Raw genomic sequence first — 23403 nt, 5'->3', positions numbered from 1 at the left:
TATTGTATAGGAACTAGGATTGTGATTGGCTGCCCACTGTCAGGTGGACAACATATGCCTACCTCTGAAACATGTAATCTTCAGAAACATTAGATATACGGTTTCTCATTGGTTCTCAAACAATAAGGTCCGTCGTTATAAGGACCACTACAATTGGTTGGCACGCTTGTGCCAGGTCTGAAACATTTGGTTCACTTAGCACGTAAACCCAGACCCAGGTGCAAGGAGATGGGGCATGACACTACCTCCCCACCCAATTAGCCCAGCATCTTTCATCGCCCATCCCTTCTGCCATGAAGATTATCTTTGAACTTGGCCTTGCAAAAGTATCCTTGTCTTTAGAATACATGGGAGTGAGGGCTCTCACTATCATGTTCTGGGACTGCAAGTCCGAACTCTATCTTCATCCTTGGCTCACGTGACAGCAGACCACGATTTGGTGCATTTTGCAGGTTTGAAATGCTCTAAATGAATTCAACTTGGCACCATTGGTCTTCTTTCTTTGCACCTTAACAAGGCATGATTGATTCTTCCCACGTTCGCTCCTTTCCAGAATCGATAACTGACCTTGGCTGCTTCAGTCTTGACTCCAGGCCAGACAGCCTCATCTTGCAGCTACACGATTTTGCTTATTCTTGCTGCAACATAGATTTCCCTTCCCTCTTCATGGGTCCTGGCTTACTAAATTCATGATACCAATGTCCAGCTTCTATACAATGGCGGCTTTGCATGCATTCCATTCATTACGTATGGGCAGCTTCTATGATGATTAATCTTCTTGCGTTTTAGCATCTGTACAGTTATCGAACAGTTGATTTTCTGCAGCACTTTGTGCATGTTTAATCTTCTTTTTCATTTGATAGTTCACTCAATTCTTTACTTCGTCATTAGGTTCTTTAAGGTCTATACATTCTCGTCAGTCAGTGTCTCGGGATGTCGTGCATACTTTGTATGACGTCAATCGTTTCTCTTTTTGGCACGTTCTCATATTCCTTCAGGGAGTATCTACATCAAATTGTCATCACTACGGGGATACATTTGGTAGGGTTGTCTCAATGGGTATCTTCTCTCAAACACACGTTGCGGTATTGGCACAACTGCTGGTGTCAAACATAGCACGTTCTCAAGCTTCCAACATATGGGAGGTAAGGGGCGGGGTTTCCTGCAGAGGCATGCAGCTGCTCTTCTACCCCATTTTGTTCAGCACTTCTCCATAGGGTCTGGCATGGATTCACATGGTCATGAATATTCCCTGTCGTCAGGCTGGGAATCCCGGTAAAAGAAAAAACAGTTGCATTTTCACTTACAAACTGTATTTCTCCTTTAAACCAATCACTGTCCTCTGGGCCATACTGCCCCATCCAAGGACCGTCCTCTCTCTAAGCCCCTTCTCTGGCAGCCATCTTTAGATTTTTACTGCACGCTTCTGTGTTCTGAGTCCTCCAGTTTTCTCTCTGCTCTTTCGTGTTTGTAGACGGAAAAAGTTCTATTTTGTTTCAAAGGAGCCTGTGTGCTCTTTCCGCCATCTGCCGACAGCGGGGATCCGTTGTCTGTGAATTTCAGCGCCCCTCACGGGCGGATATCTTCGAAGATTCTAGAAGGCCATCAGGCCTACTTTGCGCCCTCTGACCATGACGGAGAGAAGGAGGGAAGGTCCCTCTCCAGGCCCTGCACCAAATGCGGTCTACAGAATGTGTTTGTGGAGGACAAGCACATGCAATGCCTCTACTGCCTGCACCCGGACCACAAGGAGGTGGAGTGAGGACTTTGCCTCCGGTTCTCCAAGAAGAAGACGATGATGGACAGGCACAGTAGACTGCCGGCGTGGCTCAACACCAAGGCCTCTGTCCCGTGCTCCAAGGAGGGTCATGCCTCACCAGGACCGGCTGGTCCGAGGAGCAGTCTTCTAAGTCCTTTGAGGGCACCTCATCCATGGGGGCCCAAGATAAGGCCAAAAACCCCAAGTCTGAGTCCACCGAGTTTGCCGCGGAAGCAGGTCCCACGGTGGATAGGGCGCGATCGACATTACCGTCTGCCTCCATTGCCAGCCGGCAATCGAGCTCCTCCTTGAAAAGGAAGTCATCTACCCTGGCTAAACTTTGTGAGAAGTCTGAGAAAACACATACGTAGAAGAAGAAGGCCGAACAGCCGAAGAAGACCTAATCGGCACAGGCTAAGACCTCGTTGGTGATGGAGCTGGCGGCAGCTACTGCCACAACAGTTTAGGTCGGTGATCCTGCGAAGGTAGCCCCCGCAGCTCAGTAGGTGGCCCTACCCCCAAGGCGCGACACCGCGGCAGTGACTTTGGCAAAGTCTGCTGGCACACAAGATGGGGTTAAACCAGCTTAGGCCCCAGTTCTGGACCCTGAGGGGGGAAAATGTGGGAGGGCTGAGGAGGCCCCCAAACAGCCCTCTCAGGTTGTGGCCCAAGCCATGCAGGTCTCATCCACGGACAACTTAGACCAGGAGTCACGCGGTCCACAAGGACGTTGAAAAGGAGCATGATGGCGACAACGGCGCAGGGCCTAGTTTTCCTATTCCGCCTTCTCAGCCTAGGGACATTTCCTTGGATATTCTGTCAAACATGCACATCTTGATGTCAGAGATCCAGATGAGTATTCCTCTGGCTCCGGCACCTGGGGTACCCCTAGTCCCTGATAATCCTCCGGCAAAGAAGAGGAAGCGTCATCCGATGCCCCGATTTCAAACTCTGCCACCTCGTCAGGTCCCTTCTCCCCCAGCAGACACGAGTACGGGACGGATACGGCCACGACGATCATGGACAACAATGAGGATATTGTCGCAGCAGATGGTGAATCTCCACATTTGGATGTTCCACATAGGGTTTCTCCACTAGATGAGGTGGGATTATAATAATAATAATAATAATAATAATAATTTGGCATTTATATAGCGCTACGAACCCTCAGGTATCTGAGCGCTGCTTATTATTACCCACGGTGTGTGGTGCTCATTTATCGACCTCGGAAGGATGAAACGCTGAGTTTGGCGCTGCCGGGATTCGAACCTGCGTTCGCAGGCTCTGCACTGATGTCAAAGCGAGCGCTCTACTCGCTGTGCCACTTGACCGGCTATACTCCATGATCTCCAGTGCCTCTGAGATATTCCAGCTAGTACCCAAGGAAACCAAGAAGGAGGATTTCTTGTACCAGAGGCGCAAGGCCAAGAGGAAGAAGGTTATGGCGGTGCCCTTTATGGACGGCGTTTGGGAAGAGGGCTTGGCCCTCATGAAGTATCTCTGCACAGCTTCAGCCAATGGGATAGGGTGGAGAAGAAATATTGGATACCCGACTGCGGAACTGAGTGCCTGAAATCGCAGCCATTGTCGGATTTGGTCATATCAGCGGCCGCGAGGAAATGGTCGGCCAACCTGTCCTCGCTGTCTTCGGTCCTTCCAGACAGCGAGGGGAAGAGGATGGACGCCATGGGAAAGAAGGTGATTTACACCGTGGCATCCACTATCAAGGCGGCCAACGCACTGGCTATCCTTTCCAGGTACGAGAGGGAGTTGGCGGGCCTATTCTGGAGTTTCTCCCAAACAATAAGAAGATCGAAGCAATCATTCTCTTCCAGGAAGGGGAGGTGGCATCTGATCACGCCATCACAGTGGCATTGGACGTCGCCGACAAATGGGGAATGGTGTCTGCCTTCGTCTGGATGAAGGCCACAAATTTCCACCAGGAGGTCCAAGCAGAGCTGCTGGACATGCCCTTTGAAGGAGAGAACCTTTTTGGGAAAAGCCGTCAATGAGTCCCTCCAGGCCATCAAAGCAGATACAGAGACGGACAGTTCCCTTGACACCCTCCAGCAGCACTGCTCTTCTTTTCGCTCCGCCAGGGGAAAGTCGAGTAGGTCTTCAAAAGGCTTCTCATCATCATACCGTCAGCCTTCCAGATCCACAACTCGGGAAGCCTACAGAGGCCATTCTCAGGCCTACAGTAGCGGAGGACAGCGCCGCCCTCGAAAGCAGGGCAGGATGCCGGTGCCGAAGCAAGCCTGAACCGGCCGGGACTTCGGGCCCCCACTCGTGCACCCCAGTGGGAGGCCGGCTGACGAGTTTCGTCAACAAGTGGAGAAAGATCACCACTGACAGATGGGTGCTGGACCCTCTCTCCACACTTTGGAGTTTCGAAAGCAGGTGTCCGCGGATCCCTCCGGTTACCCGTCAGGAGCAGCACGTCCCTGAGCTCCTGGAAGAGGTACAGGACATGCTACGGAATTGGGCGATATAACTAGTCCCCCAGCAACTCCGGCGCTCCGGAATCTATTCCAGATACTTTCTGGTTAGAAAGAAGACAGGGGGCTGAAGGCCCATCCTAGTAAGACATCTGAACAAATACCTCAAGTCCAAAAAATTCAGGATGGTCACCTTGCAACACATGCTCGGCCAACTGGAAAGAGGAGACTTCTTCACATCGTTTGACCTGGAGGACGCCTCTTTCCGACTCCCCATTCACAAGAAACATTGAAAGTTTCTATGTTTCGTGGTGCAGGGACAGCACTACCAATTCAAGTCCCTACCTTTCGGCTTGAAGTGGTCCCGCAGAGTATTCGCAAAAGGCCTGGCATCAGTGGCAGCCCATCTACGCCTACAGGGCATACATGTATACCCATACCTGGACGACTGGCTGATTCGTGCCTGCTCGTGGGAGTTGGTTGAAGGACACACAGAGGCAACCGTCCGGCTAATATCGGATCTGGGATTCTCCATCAACTATCCAAAGCCCTGCTTAACGCCAACACAGAACGCGCTGTTCCTAGGCATCAGACTCAATATGGTGTCTTGCCTGGCGTCACCCTTGGAGGAGAGGATAGCAGCCATTCTGGGGAAGGTGCAGCGGCTGTCGTCGACGAAGACAGCCATTGTGCGGGCCATCAAGTCATTGCTGGGTATGATGTTGCCCTGCATCTACCTCGTCCGGATCTGCAGGTTGCAAATGCGACCCCTTCGGGAATTCCTGGATGTCCGCTGGATACAGATGTCCAGAAGCTTCATGTACAAGATATCTCTGAATGACAAGTTTGGTCAGGCGATAGTATGGTGGGGCATTTGCTCCAACATCGACCAAGGCTCTGCATTTTAGAGCCCGCCATATTAGGAGATGGTCACCACAGATGATGGGGAGTGCACACCGAACGTCTGCACGCCAGAGACCTGTGGTTGCCGGAAGAGACGGATCTTCATATCAACATCTTGGAACTACGGGCAATGTTCTGGGCCCTCAAGTCGTTCCTCCCGTCTCTGAAAGGCAAGGTGGTGAGGATATTCACGGACAACACCACCACCACCATGTTTTACATCAGGAAGCAGGGGGCACTCGATCCCTGGTGCTACCAAGGAAGCACATTACTTGTGGTGCTGGGCTGTCGGACAGGGGATGTTCCCCATCCCTCTCCACCTCGCGGGAGTCAAGAACACCATTGCAGACTCCCTCAGAAGGAAACTGTGCTCCTGCCATGAGTGGGAGCTTCGTCAGGATCAGGTGGACAGCCTGTGCGTCAAGTGGGGCAGGCCCAGATAGATCTGTGTGTGACGGCGGCAAACTCCAAGTGCCAGATGTTTGCGAGCAGGTTCCAACAGCCGATGAGTCTGGGGGGTGCATTCTCCTTCCCTTGGGAAGGTCTGTACCTGTATGCGTTCCCTCCGTTCCCTCTCCTGCTACAAGTCATCAACACTCTCAGACAGTGTCCATGCAAGATTGTACTCATCGCCCCAGCATGGCCTAGGCAGATTTGGTATCCGGAGCCTTCTCAACCTGTCAGGGTAGCCTCTAGTCAAGCTACCAGTTGTTCTGGATCTTCTCACCAGAGAAGGAGATGCAATCCTTCATCACGATCCAGGATCGCTGAACCTGAGGGCTTGGCTCCTGCAGCCCTAGAGTTTGGAGGATATAAGTTGCCTGTGGACAGCAGGAAAGTCCTCGCCAAGGCCAGGGCGTCATCGACTTTGAAGTGCTGTGGTCACAAGTTGAAGTGTTTTGCTACATGGTGCAGGTCTCAGAAGATTACCCCTCTGGGGGTTCACGGCCCCGCAGGTTCTTCCGTACTTGCTATCCTTGGCTAAGGCCGGACTGGCACATGCTACAATCAAGGTACATCTGGCGGCTATCTCCCGCTACACCAGGTCTCCAGGAAGATCTTCCTTTTGGTCTCATCGACTCGTCGAGGAGTTCCTCATAGGGCTTTTTCGATCTTTCCCGCCAGTGGAGGCTCCTGCCCCGGTGTTGGATCTCAACGTGGTTCTGACAAGGCTCATTGGGTCCCCCTTTGAGCCTATGCATCAGGCCCCTCTCAAGTTCCTCTCGTGGAAAACGTTTTCCTACTGCCAGGAGGGTAGGTGAGATCCAGGCCCTATCCTGCAAGCATCCACACTTCACTTTCCATGAAACGATGCACCCCTCTTTCATGCCGAAGTTTCTGTCGGAATTCCACCTCAACAAGCCTTTGGTGTTACCTGTTTTTTTCCCGACGCTTTTGTCATGGCGGTTAGGGCCTTGCACTCGTTCAATGTTGCTTGTGCCCTGAAGCTCTAGAGTTATCAGAAGACTTTGCAACTGTTCGTGAACTTTGGTCCTGTGAACCATGTGGAGGCCTTGTCCAAGGCTTCCATTTCAAGGTGGCTCTCTGGCTGCATCACGTATTGTCATTGGTTGGCGAACCGACCGCTGCCCGGCCGTCCGTGAGCCCACTCAACCAGAGCGATCGTTGCGACTACGGTAATCCTGTCTGGTGTGCCCCTGCTGGACATGTGCAGGGCTGCTACGTGGAGGTCCACGCACACCATCACAAAGTTCTACTGCATCGACAGGGATTCCAGGGAGGAGTCCAGAGTCGGCCAAGCAGTGCTACGCAACCTGTTCGCTTGAGGTGAGTCTGTTCCAGAGGTAAGATTTAATTGCTTCTATTGAGCCTTGCCACCTACTGTGGTTGTTTAATGTTGTACTGCTATGCATTCATTATTCATGAGCATGTTTAAGTTACTTACCTGTAATCGCATGGATTCACATGCAAACCCTCTCTCCGACCCCTCTGCGGCTCTTCTTGGTCATACTGCCACTTTACGTGCTTACAAGATCTGAAGATGGCTGCCAGAGGAGGGGCTTAGGGAGAGGCCTGTCATTGGATGAGGCAGTATGACGCAGAGGAAAGTGATTGGTTTAAAGGAGAAATACGGTTTATAAGTGAACGTGGAACTGGTTTTTCTTTTACCAAGGATTCCCAGCCTGACGACAGGGAATATTCATGAGCATGTGAATCCATGTCAGGCCCATGCTGGAGAACAATAGTTACAGTTAAGTAACTTAAAGGTTCCTGCAGATTGGGTACAAACCAGACCTCCTATATATCTGCAGCGATATGTTGCTTTGACAAATGAGACGGATGATGCAACTGGTCAAAGGCGACCAGCAACAGTTTGTGCGGCATAACAACTTTACCTGTGCTTTCTAGTCGCCACAACAAATCTGTGAGGGCTGGTGTACACTGTCTTGTCTCCTTCTCCTCCTGTGGGGCTCAGCCTTGCAATTCAATAATGTGTGTTATTGGAAGGGAAGTGTACGGTGTTGGTAACTGCTCTCATACCCGTGCTATTACTAGATACTAGAATATGTTAGGCAATGGGAGCCCCTGTCTTTCCCTGAGGAACACTCCAGCAACAGGCAGAGCCCTAGAACAACCGAGCTCCAACATTTACAGAAAGACCTGCATTAACTTGAAATGGACTGAGACCCACATTGAAAATGGCCACCATGCAGTCTTTACATCCTGCCTGCCCTGAACCATCGATAGCGGCGCACTGCTGCAAGCTACAACCTGATTGGGTAATACCCACAACAAATGGAGCAGCCACTCCGAGCCGGGAGGCAAAGCCAGAGCCGGGCTTAAGGCCTGTGTCTAACGCTACAGCCCCTGTCTTTTTTGTATTACCTGGAAGCCGATCCGACAGAGGTAAGAAGTGCTCAAGTCATACATATTCACCAGAACGCATAGCAATTTCCTCTAGCGCTTTCTGTTTCCCACCTAAACACTACCCTGCATTTACATCCTACGAGGCTCAATGTAGCCCAGCGAATCCTCCTGTGCTGCACCTGTTCACTCACCTTTCTGCGACGACTGTCTCCAACCCTTTTGTATGCAGCTTCCGATCCTCTCACATTGCAACCATTATAATAATTGACCATGCACATAGCTGTGTTATGCTTCTGAACTCTTTCCCTATTTTAACACCCATTGCCACCACTCATTCAGCTGTGTGCTGCTCCTGAACTTTTCATTCAGCCGTGTGCTGCTTCTGAACTTTCCATTCAGCCGTGTGCTGCTTCTGAACTTTTACCCCACTCCAACACTGACCGTGACTACTATGTTACTGGCCCCCTGGCCCTGCACAATGCTTTGATTTCTTCTGCCTTCCTGTGCCTTGCTATGAAGTGGAATCTAGCCAATGTTTTCAAACCTGTTCATCTAGCACCTCTGCTGCTATGCTGCGGACGACAAGGTTAGACACTGCCTATCTGCATACTGCACTTATCTTGTCCCTTGATGTATGCATGCCTGATGTAGCCCCCCGTAACATGAGGTGAGGCTCTGCCGGTCTGCTTACATACACCTACTTTGTCCTTTTTGATGTATGCATGCCTGTTATAGCCCCCCGTAACACGAGGTGAGCCTCTGCCAGTCTGCTTACTTACACCTACTTTGTCCCTTGATGTATGCATGCCTGATGTAGCCCCCCATAACATGAGGTGAGGTTCTGCCAGGCTGCTTACTTACACCTACTTTGTCCTTTTTGATGTATGCATGCCTGTTGTAGCCCCCGTCACATGAGGTGAGGTTCTGCCAGTCTGCTTACTTATACCTACTTTCTCCCTTGTTGTGTGCATGATTGATGTAGCCCCCCGTAGCATGAGTTGATGCTCTGCCAGTCTGCTTACTTACACCTACTTTGTCCTTTTTGATGTATGCATGCCTGATGTAGCCACCCATAACATGAGGTGAGGCTCTGCCATTCTGCTTACTTACACCTACTTTCTCCCTTGTATGCATGCCTGATGTAGCCCCCCGTAACATGAGGTGAGGCGGCTTTGCCAGTCTGCTTACTTACACCTACTTTGTCCTCTTTGATGTATGCATGCCTGGCCTAGCCCCCTGTAACTTGAGGAGATGCATGTCAAGAGTATGCATCCACCAACCACCACTACGCCGTAATCCTAATGTGTGTTCTTGTACCTTCAAACTGTAAACAAGCACTTACCGTAACTAGCATCTAGATGTCTCAGGGCTTTGTCCACTAAAATAAATGCAAAAATAAAAATATGCAGCCTTTTTGCCCGCTGCAACTGCGACGGCATTGCTGAGTGAAACTTTGTCTGTGTAGTTGGTATGGGTGGTGCATTTAACCGCCGTCATGGAGGTTTGGGAAAGGGCCTCATTCAATTTTTCTAGCAATGCTGCATGTTGGACCGGGGACCCGTCAGCCCTTCTAAACCCTTCTCCTTTTCCACCTGCCAAGCCCTGAATGCACAGTTGTTGTTACATAGGCCGAATCAGAATAAATGTTCACCCAACATCCCATGGAAGATAGAAGTGCTTCAGTAAGCGCAATGAGCACCTGTGCCTGTGCTGAATAATGCATGGGCAGCCTTTTTTCATACCAGTACATCGTACTCACCATCCACTAGGTGGACAGCTACCACGCCTGTATGTCTCAGGCATGTCCCCTGGTCAATGGTTGCTGAACCGTCAACAAAAAGTATTTTCCCCCTTCAAGCGGGCTATTATTTGCCTTTGGTATTTCCTCCTTCTACCCCTCGAATGTCACAAAGTCATGATTAGCGCTATCTTCCTCATTACACACAGTGCTGTCAGGAAAGTGGCAGGGTTTACTGTTTTGCACCCCACTATGTGGATGTTTGGGCTGGATAAAATGACCTCATATGCGGATGCCCGCTGTGAAGTTAGCGTTTATTTAGATCACTCTAGTATGGCAAATACTGCATGCTCTACGTACAATGTTACAGAACACCACATGGTTATTGAGGACCTTTTTTCTATTACGAATGCGCCAGCGGCAATCGCTTCTCGCAAGGGAACTGCCCCTGCATCACTGAGTCTAACACTCCACTGTAATAGGCCAATGGCTTGGGGCCCATAGGGCTCTTTTGAGTCAGTACTGCTGTCATCATCTGTCCATCAAAATGGGAAAACAGTTAAACTCTTGAGTGTAGTCAGGGATTTCCAACTCCAGCGCCGTGAAAATAACCTCTTTCAGTTCGATAAAACTCGTGAGAATGTCCTCTATCCATGTTACCTTATTGTCTGCCTTTTGTGATTCTTTAAGACCTTGCAACAAGGGCCTTGTATTTTCAGCGTGATCTAGGATACACGTCCTGCAGTAATTACACAGCCCGAGGAACGTCTGCATTTCTTTGACAGTTTTGGGCTGGGGAGCACTGCGCTCTGATGCAGCGTGTTCTGGTGTGTAAAGAACTTCCTGGAGGCAGTATTGTAACTTATCCTTATCTACTGTGTACCCTTTATGTGCTGGCACCTGTAATAGCGTGACAGAGTCCTTTCGGCACTGTTGTTCATTATTTCTGCATACTTGCAAGTCATCCACATATTGAATGATAGTACTGGGTCCTGTATGTTTCCAAATTCTGCATGTAGTATTCTGTTGAGGTTGCTAGGGGATGCACAATACCCCTGTGGTAATCTTGTGTGTTTGTACTGCTTTTCTCCTTGTGTAAATGCAGTGACATACCTGTGTGTAGGGGTATGGAAAAGAAGGCATTTTTTTATATCTACAACAGTAAAATGTGTTGCTTGCTATGGGATGCTGCACGAAATGGTCGCAGGGTTAGGAACTACCCGAAATTCTGCCTGCACAATGTGATTCATGTGGGGGAGATCTTGTATCATTCTCCAACTTGACCCCATTGCCTTTTTTATCAGGTATACAACTGTGTTGCATTGGGAGCTGGAGGGCACACTAATCACTTGGTTTAAGAGTGAGGAAGTGGTGTCCCTTATCCCCTCCTCTGCTTCTTTGGACAGTGGATATTGCCTCACCCGGGGTAACACTGCACCTTGTTTGAGTGTGATCCGATCGTGTGACACTCCTTGCAAGAGGCCTACATTGTGGGCACTGGTTGTCCATAACCTCTCAGGAACCTGTGCTAGGTAGTTTTCTGTGAAAGAGGGCCCTGACACAAGGGCCATCAAGGGACACTGGGCCTCATTACACGGACGGCGGTAAGGGTTAACGGTCACCGTTAATGGCAACGGTGACCGTTAACCCTTACCGCCGTACTACGAGGTCCCTTTGCGGGTTGGAGGATTTAACGCCTGCTTCTTGCAGGCGTTAAAATCCAACCCACTAAGGGACCTCGGAGCTAATTACGGCACCGCAAAATTGCGGTGGCGTAATTAGCGCCTTCCCCATTTCCATAGAGCCCTATGGGGCAGAAATGGGAATGGGGAAGGGCAATGGCGGAAAGGGGATTTACCGCCCCTCCAACCTTGGAATGGGGCGGTAAATCCCCTTTCCGCCAAGGCGGTGCCGGTATTTTACCGGCATGAGCCATGGCGCTAATAGCGCCATGGCTCACCGCCTTCCGTGTAATGAGGCCCACTGTACTCTATATTGCACCATTATTTCGCTGGGTATACATATAGCTAACACTATCTCCCCATCATCAGCCCTGTCCACAGCCATCTGAATCATCCCGATTGCCACAATCCTCTTTTCTGACACTACCAATTCTTTGAAGTCCAGTGAAATCAATGTCCCTGCCACAAGCTCCGGGGACACAACGGGTCTAAAGATAAAATCAAATGGTATCCTCTAACACCCTTTTCCGACCTTGTGTACTGCATTAAGTGATACTGTAATCCCATACACAAACATATCAGGATGAACAGGGATACCGCAAACCACCACATCCCCTCCTATGGCATGTATTGTCATCATTGCTCTCACAGCACATATCCCCGGGGTAGCATATACTATTCCTCGATCTGTAAAAGAGATGGTCATATTAAGTTTGCTCAAGATGTGTTTTCCAAATCCAATAAAGTTGCACGCACCACTTTGCCTCCTATTTTGAGGGGTACTTCTTCTGTGAAAGGAACTGTTGCCACAGCCCCAGAGAAGACTTGCGTGTTGAGGGTTTCACCTGATAAATGGAAGTTTCCTTCACTAATGCATGATTTAGTGGCCCCCGTGTCAACCATGAAGATAAATTGTTTATTTCCTATCTTAGCGCCCACCAAGAGTTCCTCGTCTGTGTGGGTAGTCATAGGGCCTCATTACGAGTTGCCCAGTAAAACCAGGTTCATTACCGGCATGCCGGAATGAGCGGGTCCGTGCTCGTATGAACCCGTTAATAGCGGGTGATTACGAGTGCGCAAGCACGCGCGTTACCCCATGCCGGTAGTCGCAAAACCGCCATGCCGGTAACGGGCCACCAACCCCCCTATACCGGCATTGCGGGTACCGCCCATTCCGTAACCACGTCATAACAACCACTAAACACCGGCACGTTAATTTCGGCATGGTATTACGGTGGTCGCAAAAAAGGACCCGGAAATTACGTCATCGCACCGGAACGGGAAATGAGCCGGCGGACATCTTTAAAAACACAATCCATTGCCATCCTCCATAACCACCACTACACTCGTGTTGTTGTGTGTCGCAACTGAAGCAGGATGTCGAAGGCCACCAGTAAATCCTCCCAAAGGAAGAGGAAGCAGCGTTTTTCTGATGCTGAACTGACTATGCTTGCTAACACCCTCGAACAGCATGCAGACACAATCAGGAGCACAGACCTCAAGCATGCGGCACAAACCAAAAAAAAAACAGGTCTGGCAGGAGGTCGCTCAGGGGTGTTGGCAGTGGGGAGCACCCCAAGGAGTGTACGTGACTGCCGGAAGCGCTGGGACGACCTCCGCCTCCGGGTCAGGAAGATCCTGGCGGAGAACAGGAGGGCCGCAATGGCGACAGGCGGTGGCCCACACTCCCCTGTGAAGCTCACCGCATGGGAGGAGACCGCAAGTGCATTCATTGACCCGGAATCCATAGAGCGAATAGGAGACCAGGAGTTCGGCGCTGCAACTACCACAGAGGAAGGTGAGTGAACCATCACATCCACGTATACCAAAACATGATGTGGCACAAGTGATGTGGAAGTTAGACTAGGTAAGGCAATGCATGTTCCAAGGCTACATCAACACATCCATAGAATAACACCCTGCACCACACGCATGCTGAGTGAAAATCCCAATCCCAACAGAGGTGCAACATGACCCAACCATGCCCATGGGACCCACCACACAGACATCAAACCAATGCTATGCCTTGATTGCCAACATGTCCCCTCAGTACACCAAATGCCACACACCAGAAATGAAATGATGCCTGAATGTATGAACATATTACACTGCAATACATCATAGCAGCCATTTGACAACATCACTGATGACCTGCATCTCTTCTATCTCCCAGGCACCGATGAGGAAGGTGGAACACAGGACAGGGGTGCGAGTACATCCAGTGCACGCAAAGGGACCAGGGCCACCCCCGCCCGTACAAGAAAATGCCTGCAGCAACACCCAGTGTGCCACGCAAGGCATCAACCCTGCAGGGGGCACCTGCAGCGACAGAATAGCAGCAGGCACCCACAACAGTGGGAGCCGTTCCGCCAGCCACCACGGACGTTGTGTCCACAGAGGTGGATGATGAGGCTGGAATCATGTCTGGAATACCCGCCCCAAGCCCCATTGCCAGCCCCCACCCACCTGCGGAGTCTGAGAGCCTGGACGATCCGTGTCTCCATGACTTTGACCTTGGAGAATCAGACATTGGGATCTTCCAGGAGGACAGTGGCCAGGACGAGGAGCCCACGCAGGTGCCTTCCAGCACCCTGCCAGCCACCACCGTGCCAGCCACCAATACACCTGCGGCCGACACCTCCTTCGAGGCTCGCCTGGCAAGGGTAAAGGTCCGCCAAGAGTCAATGCTGCAAATCATGCATCGACAGGTCCATAGCCACGGCCATTGCAGCCAATACAGCTGCTGTGGTTGCATCTACGTGTGCATTCAGGGAGTGCATGGGGTCACTGACACAGGCCCTTCTTGCCAACATCCCGCAAATGCAGCGTCAACACCTTGGCCCAGCCATGGGACTGACAATAGACACCTCCACTACAACAACCCCTTCCACCTCGGTGCAATCGGGCCCTGTGCGGTTAACGCGCAGGAGCGCACGGCGCTCGGCCATGGCAACCCCAGACCCAAAAGTCTCGAGGAAATAACAGTATGGCCAATGACAATGTGAAGAACTACATTGGTGAAGGGAACACCGTTTGTTGCACTCATGGGGACATTTGGGATCTTTGGAGTGGGTGAGTTTGTTGGGGTATTTTCTGGGGTTTGTGGGGTGGGTGAGGGAGTTTGTTGGGGGGTCTGGGAGGGGGGAGTGGGCACATTTTTGCAGTTTTAAATAATACACAAGTTGTGAGAAGAAAAATCCATGGCTGGACATTGTTATTTTTCGTGTGCATCCATTTAATGTGTTACGGTGCTCAGTGCCCAACTCCCAACATTCCCTGTGTGCATGTTCATATTGGCCAGTGTCTGACTGACACAAGTCTTTCATAGTCCCTGTGTTTCAGAAGTATACTTGAATTCGTGCTTGCCGTACCGCATGGCCATCCCGTGCATCACGTACTGGCAGTGGGGCTACTTCACCTCCGTCTCCGTCCTCATCATCCTCACCCGGCCCATGCATGTCAATGTCAGGTGACAATGGTACATTTCTCCGGACGCACATGTCGTGCAGCATGACACAGGCCATGGTAATATTTGCCACCTTCTCAGGCCTATATAGGAGTGCCCCAACAGACCTGCTGAGGCAGCGGAACCGCAACTTCGACAAGGTCTGCTCAATGACAACACGGGTGCAGGTGTGCACACGATTGTACTCCTCCTCATGGCCATTCTGCGGGTTAGGCACAGGGGTGTGTAGCCACGGCCTCAAGGGATATCCTCCATCACCAGCAAGCAGATTCAAATAGGTGTGTGTCACTCTGAACTCCCGTAATTCAGGGAGCACAGTCATGCCGCCAGCTATTTGGTGTGGCCATGCACATGTCCCTGTAGGCATGAAAATGTTTTATATAGGTGAAATCTGTACTGTCATGAGGTGTGGTAGTCTGGTTGGCATTCAATAGATGATGCAGGGTGTGATCATACATGCTGAGGCAGATATGCTGTGGTAGTGCAACAATGTTTTGACTCCAATTCATGCTGTTCATTATTTACTATGCACGATCACACTGCCCACATAGCCACACTTGCCGTCCTGTTCATTCATGCATTGCTTGCCATAACCATGGTGGCCTGGTTGTGCCTCTTACTTGTTCTCATTGATATGCATTATTTGTGATATGTGGCCCAGTGAAGTGTCATGTACCGTTTGACTGGTTCAGGTCAGGAGTGTTTGGCTCTGCATGCATGCTCCAATCACCGGCTATTCCGACCCAGGTGCAGTATTGCCCCCCCCTCATGCATTCCCATGGGACGGTTGTGCAACTCACCAAGCAGCCAGGTACGTGGTCCGGCATGTCGCTCCATTTGATGGGGTACCGTGGATTTACCCAGTAACATGGCATCATGTGTTGATCCAGGAAATCGGGCGCAGCAATGGGTGATGATCTTCCTGGAGTCACATACCATTTGCACATTGATGGAGTGGTGTTGTTTGCGATTGCGGTACACGGCCTCTATGGCATGGGGGACTATCAATTCCACATGGGTGCAGTCGATGGCACCAACACAATTGGGCATGCCTGCCAGTGCATGGGAGCCTACTTTGGTTTCGGCTATCTTCTGGGCCGTCCGTGGTAGGGAGATGTGGGTGCTTGCATGCTTCAGGAGGGCATCCATCACTTGGTTCAGCATGCGTGAAAATAGTGGTTGTGAAATGCCATGCAGCTGGCCCACTGTGTGTTGGTAGGTGCCTGTGGCCAGGAAGTGTGGCACAGACACCACCTTTAGTAGTGGGGGGATGGCAGTGCATATTTGTATGTGGCTGGCAATGTCGTTCTGTATCATGTGCACTATGGTGGTGATGGTGTCACGGTCCAACCGGTACAGGGTGTGGATCTGCTCAGGGGTAGGGTTGAATGGGCTGGGTCTGGTGCGAGGTATTTCTGGCTGCCTACGAGGCTCTGGTGGCTGCGCTGGTGGTAATGGATGGGCCTGTCTCAACCTCCTTCTCCTCCTGTGTCTCCTCTGTGCTGCCTGTTCTTGCTGCTGTTGTTGTTGTTGTTGTTGCAGTTGTTGCTGTAGTTGTATCAGTATAGGTAGGTACTCCTGCGCCATGTTTGCAAATGCTAGTGGTGGCATTTTGGTGTAGGAAGGGGTGTGGTGTTTAGTTGTGCTCCTTTTGTACTGGGCAACTCTGCATTGCCTACACCGGGGGGTTGGGGAGGTTGTGGTGTGTGGGTGTGCTCATTTCATACTGGCACAGCCTCCTTTGACTCCACCTGTGGGGATTGTGAGCACCTGTGGCAGCTGCCTTGTATATTGCTTGCTGTTTGCGGGTGGTCTGATATGCCTGTAAGGCCGGCATCGTGCAGGCCGTGATTACTTGCTTCGCGATGCCGGTATTTGCATGTATGCGTGGGTTGGAATTACCCCCTATTACCGGCATGCTGGTATTTGCTCCCTGAAGGGGCGCGTGTACGTGCCTATGCCGCTATTAGCGGCACCGTTGTTTGGTATGCCGCTAATACCGGGTTTGCGGGTCGGAATGCTACGGAACGGTAAATGATGCCGGTATTTACATACCGGCATCGTTTTTCCCTTACTGGCATACCTCGTAATGAGGGCCATAGACAGGACTTGGCACGCAAGAGCTTTCTGTGGGATGTCCTAATCAGGATATGTATTTGTACTGTTGGGAAAGAAATGTGCCCCCCCCACACCCTAGGCGCTTTAGAGTGAGGCGAGTCCCTGAGATAGACGTGCGTTGTACCAGAGGGGCTGTGCTATGAAACCCGGCACAAATACAATGTTGCAGGAATTAAAGATGCATAGACTTAGTGAGCGCGTATAAAGAGACACCATGTCATAGTTATGGTAGACATATTCAGTTCTACATGGCTGCACAGTAAACATTTCACCTTATCCCATAAATACCCCCTTTGTAGTACGAGGTACGGGGAGGAATAAATAGTAGCTCAAAATTAAGGTGGAAGCCTTGGGTGTATAGAGTGCGATATGAACCGAGCAGAGAATGTGTGGGTCAGCATGACCATGTTCCTCCCCCTGTGCCAGTTGTTAGTAATGATTTCCATTTATGTGTAATTTTCCCTCCAGTTGTGAACCCCCCAACATTTTGCTGTTGTCTGACCATCCTAGCCTGACTTTTGCCAGTGGAGCCCAGCCTTCTGCTGTACTCCGCTGGGTTTTCGCTCACTTTGTAATGGGGAAACTGACATGCCCTTAAAGACAGTCAGTACTGGGAGACTTTGTTTCCCTTAGTCTTTCACTTTGTTGCTAGTTCTTAGCAATATTTTACCAGTGCGCAAATTACCTTACAGTATAGTGTGCTGGGGTCTTCCTTTCATTTTTAAGGCCCTAGACACCCTCAAAGGATTTTTCGGTAGAAGTACAAATGTACCTTGGACAGAGCTGGTGACAGCTGTTATTTTTCATATATTTTTACCCCTTTCGTCTGGTCCATATCGCGTTTAGCGCTTTTGGCCCAGGACAGTGGCTTGGCCCAAAAATGGCCATTCCACAAGGTCCTTTGGTCTGTCCTTTGGCCATCTTGTCCCTTTGCCTACCCCAGGTTGAACAAGCCCGGGAAAACCCTTATGTGGTCTTGCAGATCCCCACGCAAACCAAAGCTTTTGCGGGCTTTTGCATGCTTTGTGTGTGTGCCTCCAGGATGTGGGCTGGACTGTCTAGTTCCAATACCCATCCTGGGTGCCAGAGAATCTGGTGTGCTGGGAATGTCTGTGACCACCGTGGTCCGTGATTGGTCCACGTCGGGGATGGCTGTATGTGAGCAGATATCTCATTGGGTCCTCTTTGTTTTGGCACAAAGGAGATTCTGGATAAGAGAAGGCCCGAAATACCCATACCAGGTCAACCTCTTGAGTTCACACCAAACTTAGAATAGGAGCCAAGTATCCTGAAAACAAGAAGCAGAGTCGAGGAACCGCTAGTGACCCGCTGGAAGGTTTGGCACCCTGAGCCAGCCATAGTCCCGTTGGACCCCCTGTTTCTGATCGAACTTAGAAGGTATACAAAGACGCTTCGATCCATTTGAATAGTGGGACTAACTATTCACGGCACCTCCTTTAAAAGGCCTTTTATAAATGTAGATATATGTTCGATATATACACCTGACTGGGAGTAATTTGTAGTGTTGTTTACTGTGTGTGCTCATTGTGTGCTTTCGATCACCCACACCCCTCCTGAGACAAAAGTCTTGAACACTGCCAATGCTACCTTGATTGGTCTGGCTTGTACAGAAGGTTACCCTGTTCCAAGAAACTAGGCTGGCCTTTTGAACCTCTGCCCACCAGGTCAGAGTTCAGAAATCTCTCTTTTTTTATTTTTTTATATCTTTATTTATTGATTATAACAGATACAAACAATTCATAAATACTAGAAAAAATAATACAGTAATACAAACTGTAGGCTTTAACAGAACACTACCCATCAAGCAAAACTGCAGAGACACAATGTACAAAGTTTATCCCGCTTTCACAACACATAGAACACATAGACAAAAGCACAAGACAAAAGATTACAAAACAAAAACAAAAAACAAAAAAAACACCTATTAACATTATCAATCCATCAAACAAGTTACTCATCGCAACCCTCATTATTCATCACACTACCATATAAATCAATGAAAGACTTCCATAGTGACCGGCCAGTCAGGGGGAAGGGACAGAGTCAGGGCTTCCCAGGACTTTGGGAAACCAAGGTAACAGGCAATAGAAAGCAAGAAGCCACAGGGGCCATCTTGTTTCCTATCAGGAATCAACTGATCCCAATGGGAGGGCCTGGGTATCCCAAAATGGAGGACACCCAGAGCACCTGTCAAATTCAGCATGGAGCTGCCACCAGCCCATACCCTGCTCTGTGGGCCACCCACAGGTGCCCAAAAACATACACTAGGGGTACAGGGTTGTACCCCTACCCATGGGTGCCATAAGGGTATCCCATGGGTCTGTTCACCAAACCAAAAGAGAGAGCTGCACTCCTGGGCAGAAAACATGACAGAACACACAATAAAAAGCAGTAAAGGACAAGGATTCAGAGGCCCTGTCCCTCTGATGCATTTCCAGCATCACAGTCGCCCCCCCTAGACTGAGGTGGAGGGTGTCTAATCTCCCACGGACATACCTTCTGGAAAGGCTGCAAAGGCTATCTGCATTATCGTGACTCTTCCCTGGTCTGTGCTCTATGGTGAAGTCTAGCCCTTGCAGGCTAATGGACCACCTGAGCAATTTCGGATTCTCACCCTTCATTTGCATTTGCATAAGCCACTTCAGGGGCTTATGATCTGTTTGGACCTTGAAGGTAGACCCCGTAAGGTAGGGCCTAAAACGCCTAAGGCTCCAAACTATGCTAAAACACTCCTTTTCAACAGTAGCCCACCTAAGTTCTCTACCCTTGAGTTGTCTACTGATGAATATGATAGGATGTTCTCTCCCTTTGTCATCTAACTGGGACAAGACAGCTCCAATTCCGGTGTCGCAGGCATCCGTCTGGACGATGAAGGGTCGGCTGTAGTCAGGCGCACACTACACAGGTGCACTACACAGACTTTCTTTCAAGCCATCAAAGGCCCTCTGACAGTCTTCGGTCCAATTAACTTTCCTAGGCTGTTTGGGTGAAGTTAGAGCTGTCAGGGGTGCAGCTATGGTTCCATAGTCTGCCATGAAATTGCGATAGTACCCAGTGAGGCCCAAAAAGGCTCTCACCTGGGTTTGAGTAGTGGGAGTCTCCCAGTTCTGTACATCCTGTACTTTACTGGAGAGAGGTTTGATTTGACCCCCTCCTACCTCATGACCAAGATAGGTAACTTTCCCCTGAGCTATCTGGCACTTGGTGGCCTTGATAGTGAGGTTAGCCCTTTTCAAGGCCTGCAACACCTTATCCAGATGTGTCAAATGCTCTTCCCAGGTGGAACTGTAGACGGCAATGTCGTCTAAGTAAGCCACACAAAAGGCTTCCAGCCCACTGAGCGCATGGTTGACCAATCTCTGGAAGGTGGCAGGGGCATTCTTCAATCCAAAAGGCATGACCCTAAGCTGGTAGAGTCCCTCAGGTGTTGAGAAGGCCGTCTTTTCCTTGGCATGGTCCGTCAGAGCTATTTGGCAATAGCCTGAGGTAAGGTCAAAGGTGCTCACAAATTTGGCAGCACCTATGGTGTCCACGAGCTCATCAGCCCTGGGCAATGGGTGCGCGTCAGTTTTGGTGACGGCATTGACTCCTCGGTAGTCCACACAGAACCTCCAATCCTTGGTACCCGCCTGGGAACTTGCCTTGGGGACAAGGACCACTGGACTGGACCAGGGACTGGTTGAGGGTTCAATAACACCCAGATCCAACATCTTGGCGACCTCAGCCTGGATGTGGTTCTTGACGGTATCTGACATACGGTAGCACCTGCTTTTGACAGGCACACTGTCACCAGTGTCAATTTCATGCCTACACCACGGTGTAAGGCCTGGCATCAGTGAAAACAGAGAGGCATACTGTTGGAGTAAAGCCCTGCAGGCCCTCTGTTGCTCGGTTGTCAAATCCGGAGAGAGATTTACTCCCTCCACTGAGCCATCCTGAGGGTTGCTATGCAGCAAATCAGGAAGGGGCTCACTCTCATCCTCTTCTTGCCCTGAAGCTAGCAAGAGACATGAGACTTCTGTTTGCCGGTGGAAAGGCTTGAGCCTGTTGACATGGAATATCTGAGGGGCTACCCCAGAGGCTCCCATGCCAACCAGATAATTGACTTCGCCCATCTTGGAGATGATCCTGAAGGGTCCAGTCCACTTGTCTGCCAGAGCTCTAGGCTTGGTAGGCTCCATCACAAGGATTTCCTGTCCCGGAGTCCAATCCACTTGCGAGGCTTTAAGGTCATGTCAGTACTTATTCAATTCCTGGCTGGCCTTGAGATTTGCTGTTGCCTGACCCATCATCTGTGTCATCCTCCTTCTGAGCCCTAACACATAGTCCCCCACTTGCTTGGCGGGACCTGGAGGGGTGGCTTCCAAGCCTTCTCTGATCAAGGCGAGGGGCCCCCTCACGGGATGTCCAAAGAGTAACTCAAAGGGGCTGAAACCAACACCCTCTTGAGGTACCTCTCTGTAAGCAAACAGCAGGCATGGCAGGAGGAGATCCCATTTCCTCCTTAGGGGTTCTTCCAAAGCCCCTAGCATGCCCTTGAGAGTTTTATTAAATCTCTCAACCAGACCATTGGTCTGGGGGTGGTAAGAGGTGGAGAACTTGTAGGTTACCCCGCACTCTTTCCACATGGTTTTCATGTAACTAGACATGAAGTTGGATCCTCTGTCAGAGACAACCTCCTTGGGGAATCCAACACGGGTGAAAATGCCCAGGAGAGCCCTGGCAACCACCCTGGCAGTAACAGTCCGAAGGGGTATTGCCTCAGGGTACCTGGTGGCATGATCTACCAAGACCTGGATGAACCGATGTCCACCTGAAGTGGGAGGGTCAAGGGGACCGACGATGTCGATGCCCACCCCCTCAAATGGTGTGCCAACCACTGGCAATGGCTGCAGTGGGGCAATGACACTACCTCCAGTCTTGCCAGACAACTGACAAGTTGGGCAGGTCCTGCAGTGGGACTCCACCTCTACTCCCATCCGTGGCCAGTAGAAATGGGCAGAGAGCCTCTGCTTAGTCTTCTTGGTCCCAAGATGACCAGCCAAGGGCACCTCAGGCGCCAACTGCAGTAGGAAGGGCCTGTAAACCTGGGGTACCACCAACCTCTTGAGGGCACTGTGATGCTGGAAATGCATCTGAGGGACAGGGCCTCTGAATCCTTGTCCTTTACTGCTTTTTACCGTGTGTTCTGTCATATTTTCTGCCCAGGAGTCCATGTGGGACTCCTGGCAGTGCAGCTCTCTCTTTTGGTTTGGTGAACAGACCCATGGGATACCCTTATGGCACCCATGGGTAGGGGTACAACCCTGTGCCCCTAGTGTATGTTTTTGGGCACCTGTGGGTGGCCCACAGAGCAGGGTATGGGCTGGTGGCAGCTCCATGCTGAATTCGACAGGTGCTCTGGGTGTCCTCCATTTTGGGATACCCAGGCCCTGCCATTGGGATCTGTTGATTCCTGGTAGCAAACAAGATGGCCCCTGTGGCCTCTTGCTTTCTATTGCCTGTTATCTTGTTTTCCCAAAGTCCTGGGAAGCCCTGACTCTGTCCCTTCCCCCTGACTGGCTGTTGGGTGGAAGTTCCATATATGGCGTTGTTGTGAAGGCCCAGCTAGACTGACTGGAGCCTTCCCAGTGACTGTAGGTTGTGGGTACCTCCTGTGGGTGGGACCTGGGTGAATGGAGAGTGTGACCAATATACACTCCTTGTTGTGGTTGTCTGGTTTCTGGCATGAGAGACAAAGACTGAGACAGCCCTGCCCGAAACTGGCCTGAATGCAGTGTGTAGTGTTGAATGGCTGGGTACTTGTCCCAATCCACATTCCTTGTTGTGAGTGTCTGAAAGGGAGGAGTGTGGCCTGAATGCACTGTGTGCCTGATTGGTTGACTGACTGCATGAATGCCCTTTTGTATGATTGGCTGCTGAGTGTGTGCCAGCAGTGTGGATGAGAGGCAGAATAGTATATCTGGGGACCTCTCACCACTGGTAGTTGTTCAGGAACGTGCAGACACGTTCAGAAGCAGCCAGGAGTTCAGGAACGTTCAGAAGCGTTCTGGAGCTGAGTCTCCACTCTAAGAGTAACTGGAACTGCTGATCCTCGACGTCCAGCTGGAAGAAGAAGACTTGCTGTGGCATTTGCTTCGACCGATCCGAAGGCTGTCGAAATCGTCGAAGACTGACCCGAGATAGGACCTGGTAAGGCGCCCTCTTCCCGTGCTCCGAGGGACCATCGAGCACCGCTCCATCTTCGCCAAAGCGCCCTGGAAGACAGACCCTCGAAAGGCTGTCGACCCGAGACGGGACCGCCGAGGAGATCGAAGTGAAGCACCCGGACATCGACGCCGTCGAAGTCCATCGCCGTCGACCAGGGTTCGCAGGTTTGTGTAACCGCTGGAGGCCCGTCGAAGTTGTGTTGCCCAGCCGTGGGAACCACTTGACGCCGTGCCGCCGAC

At 50.7% G+C, this 23403-nt stretch overlaps 1 protein-coding gene across 1 annotated transcript in view; it reads left to right on the top strand.

Moving 5' to 3' along the window:
* IHO1 (interactor of HORMAD1 1) overlaps positions 1–23403 on the top strand; it is a 209533-nt gene that overhangs the window by 148792 nt on the left and 37338 nt on the right. Inside the window, exon 4 of the mRNA XM_069646184.1 lies at positions 4568–4867. Within this exon, the coding sequence (XP_069502285.1) occupies positions 4568–4867 (300 nt within the window). The remainder of the gene's footprint in view (positions 1–4567; positions 4868–23403) is intronic.

This window comes from Ambystoma mexicanum, chromosome 2p (genome assembly GCF_040938575.1).
Source record: "Ambystoma mexicanum isolate Mex_15411 chromosome 2p, UKY_AmexF1_1, whole genome shotgun sequence".
Classification (NCBI taxonomy): domain Eukaryota; kingdom Metazoa; phylum Chordata; class Amphibia; order Caudata; family Ambystomatidae; genus Ambystoma; species Ambystoma mexicanum.
This window is presented reverse-complemented; position numbering and strand designations above follow the sequence as displayed.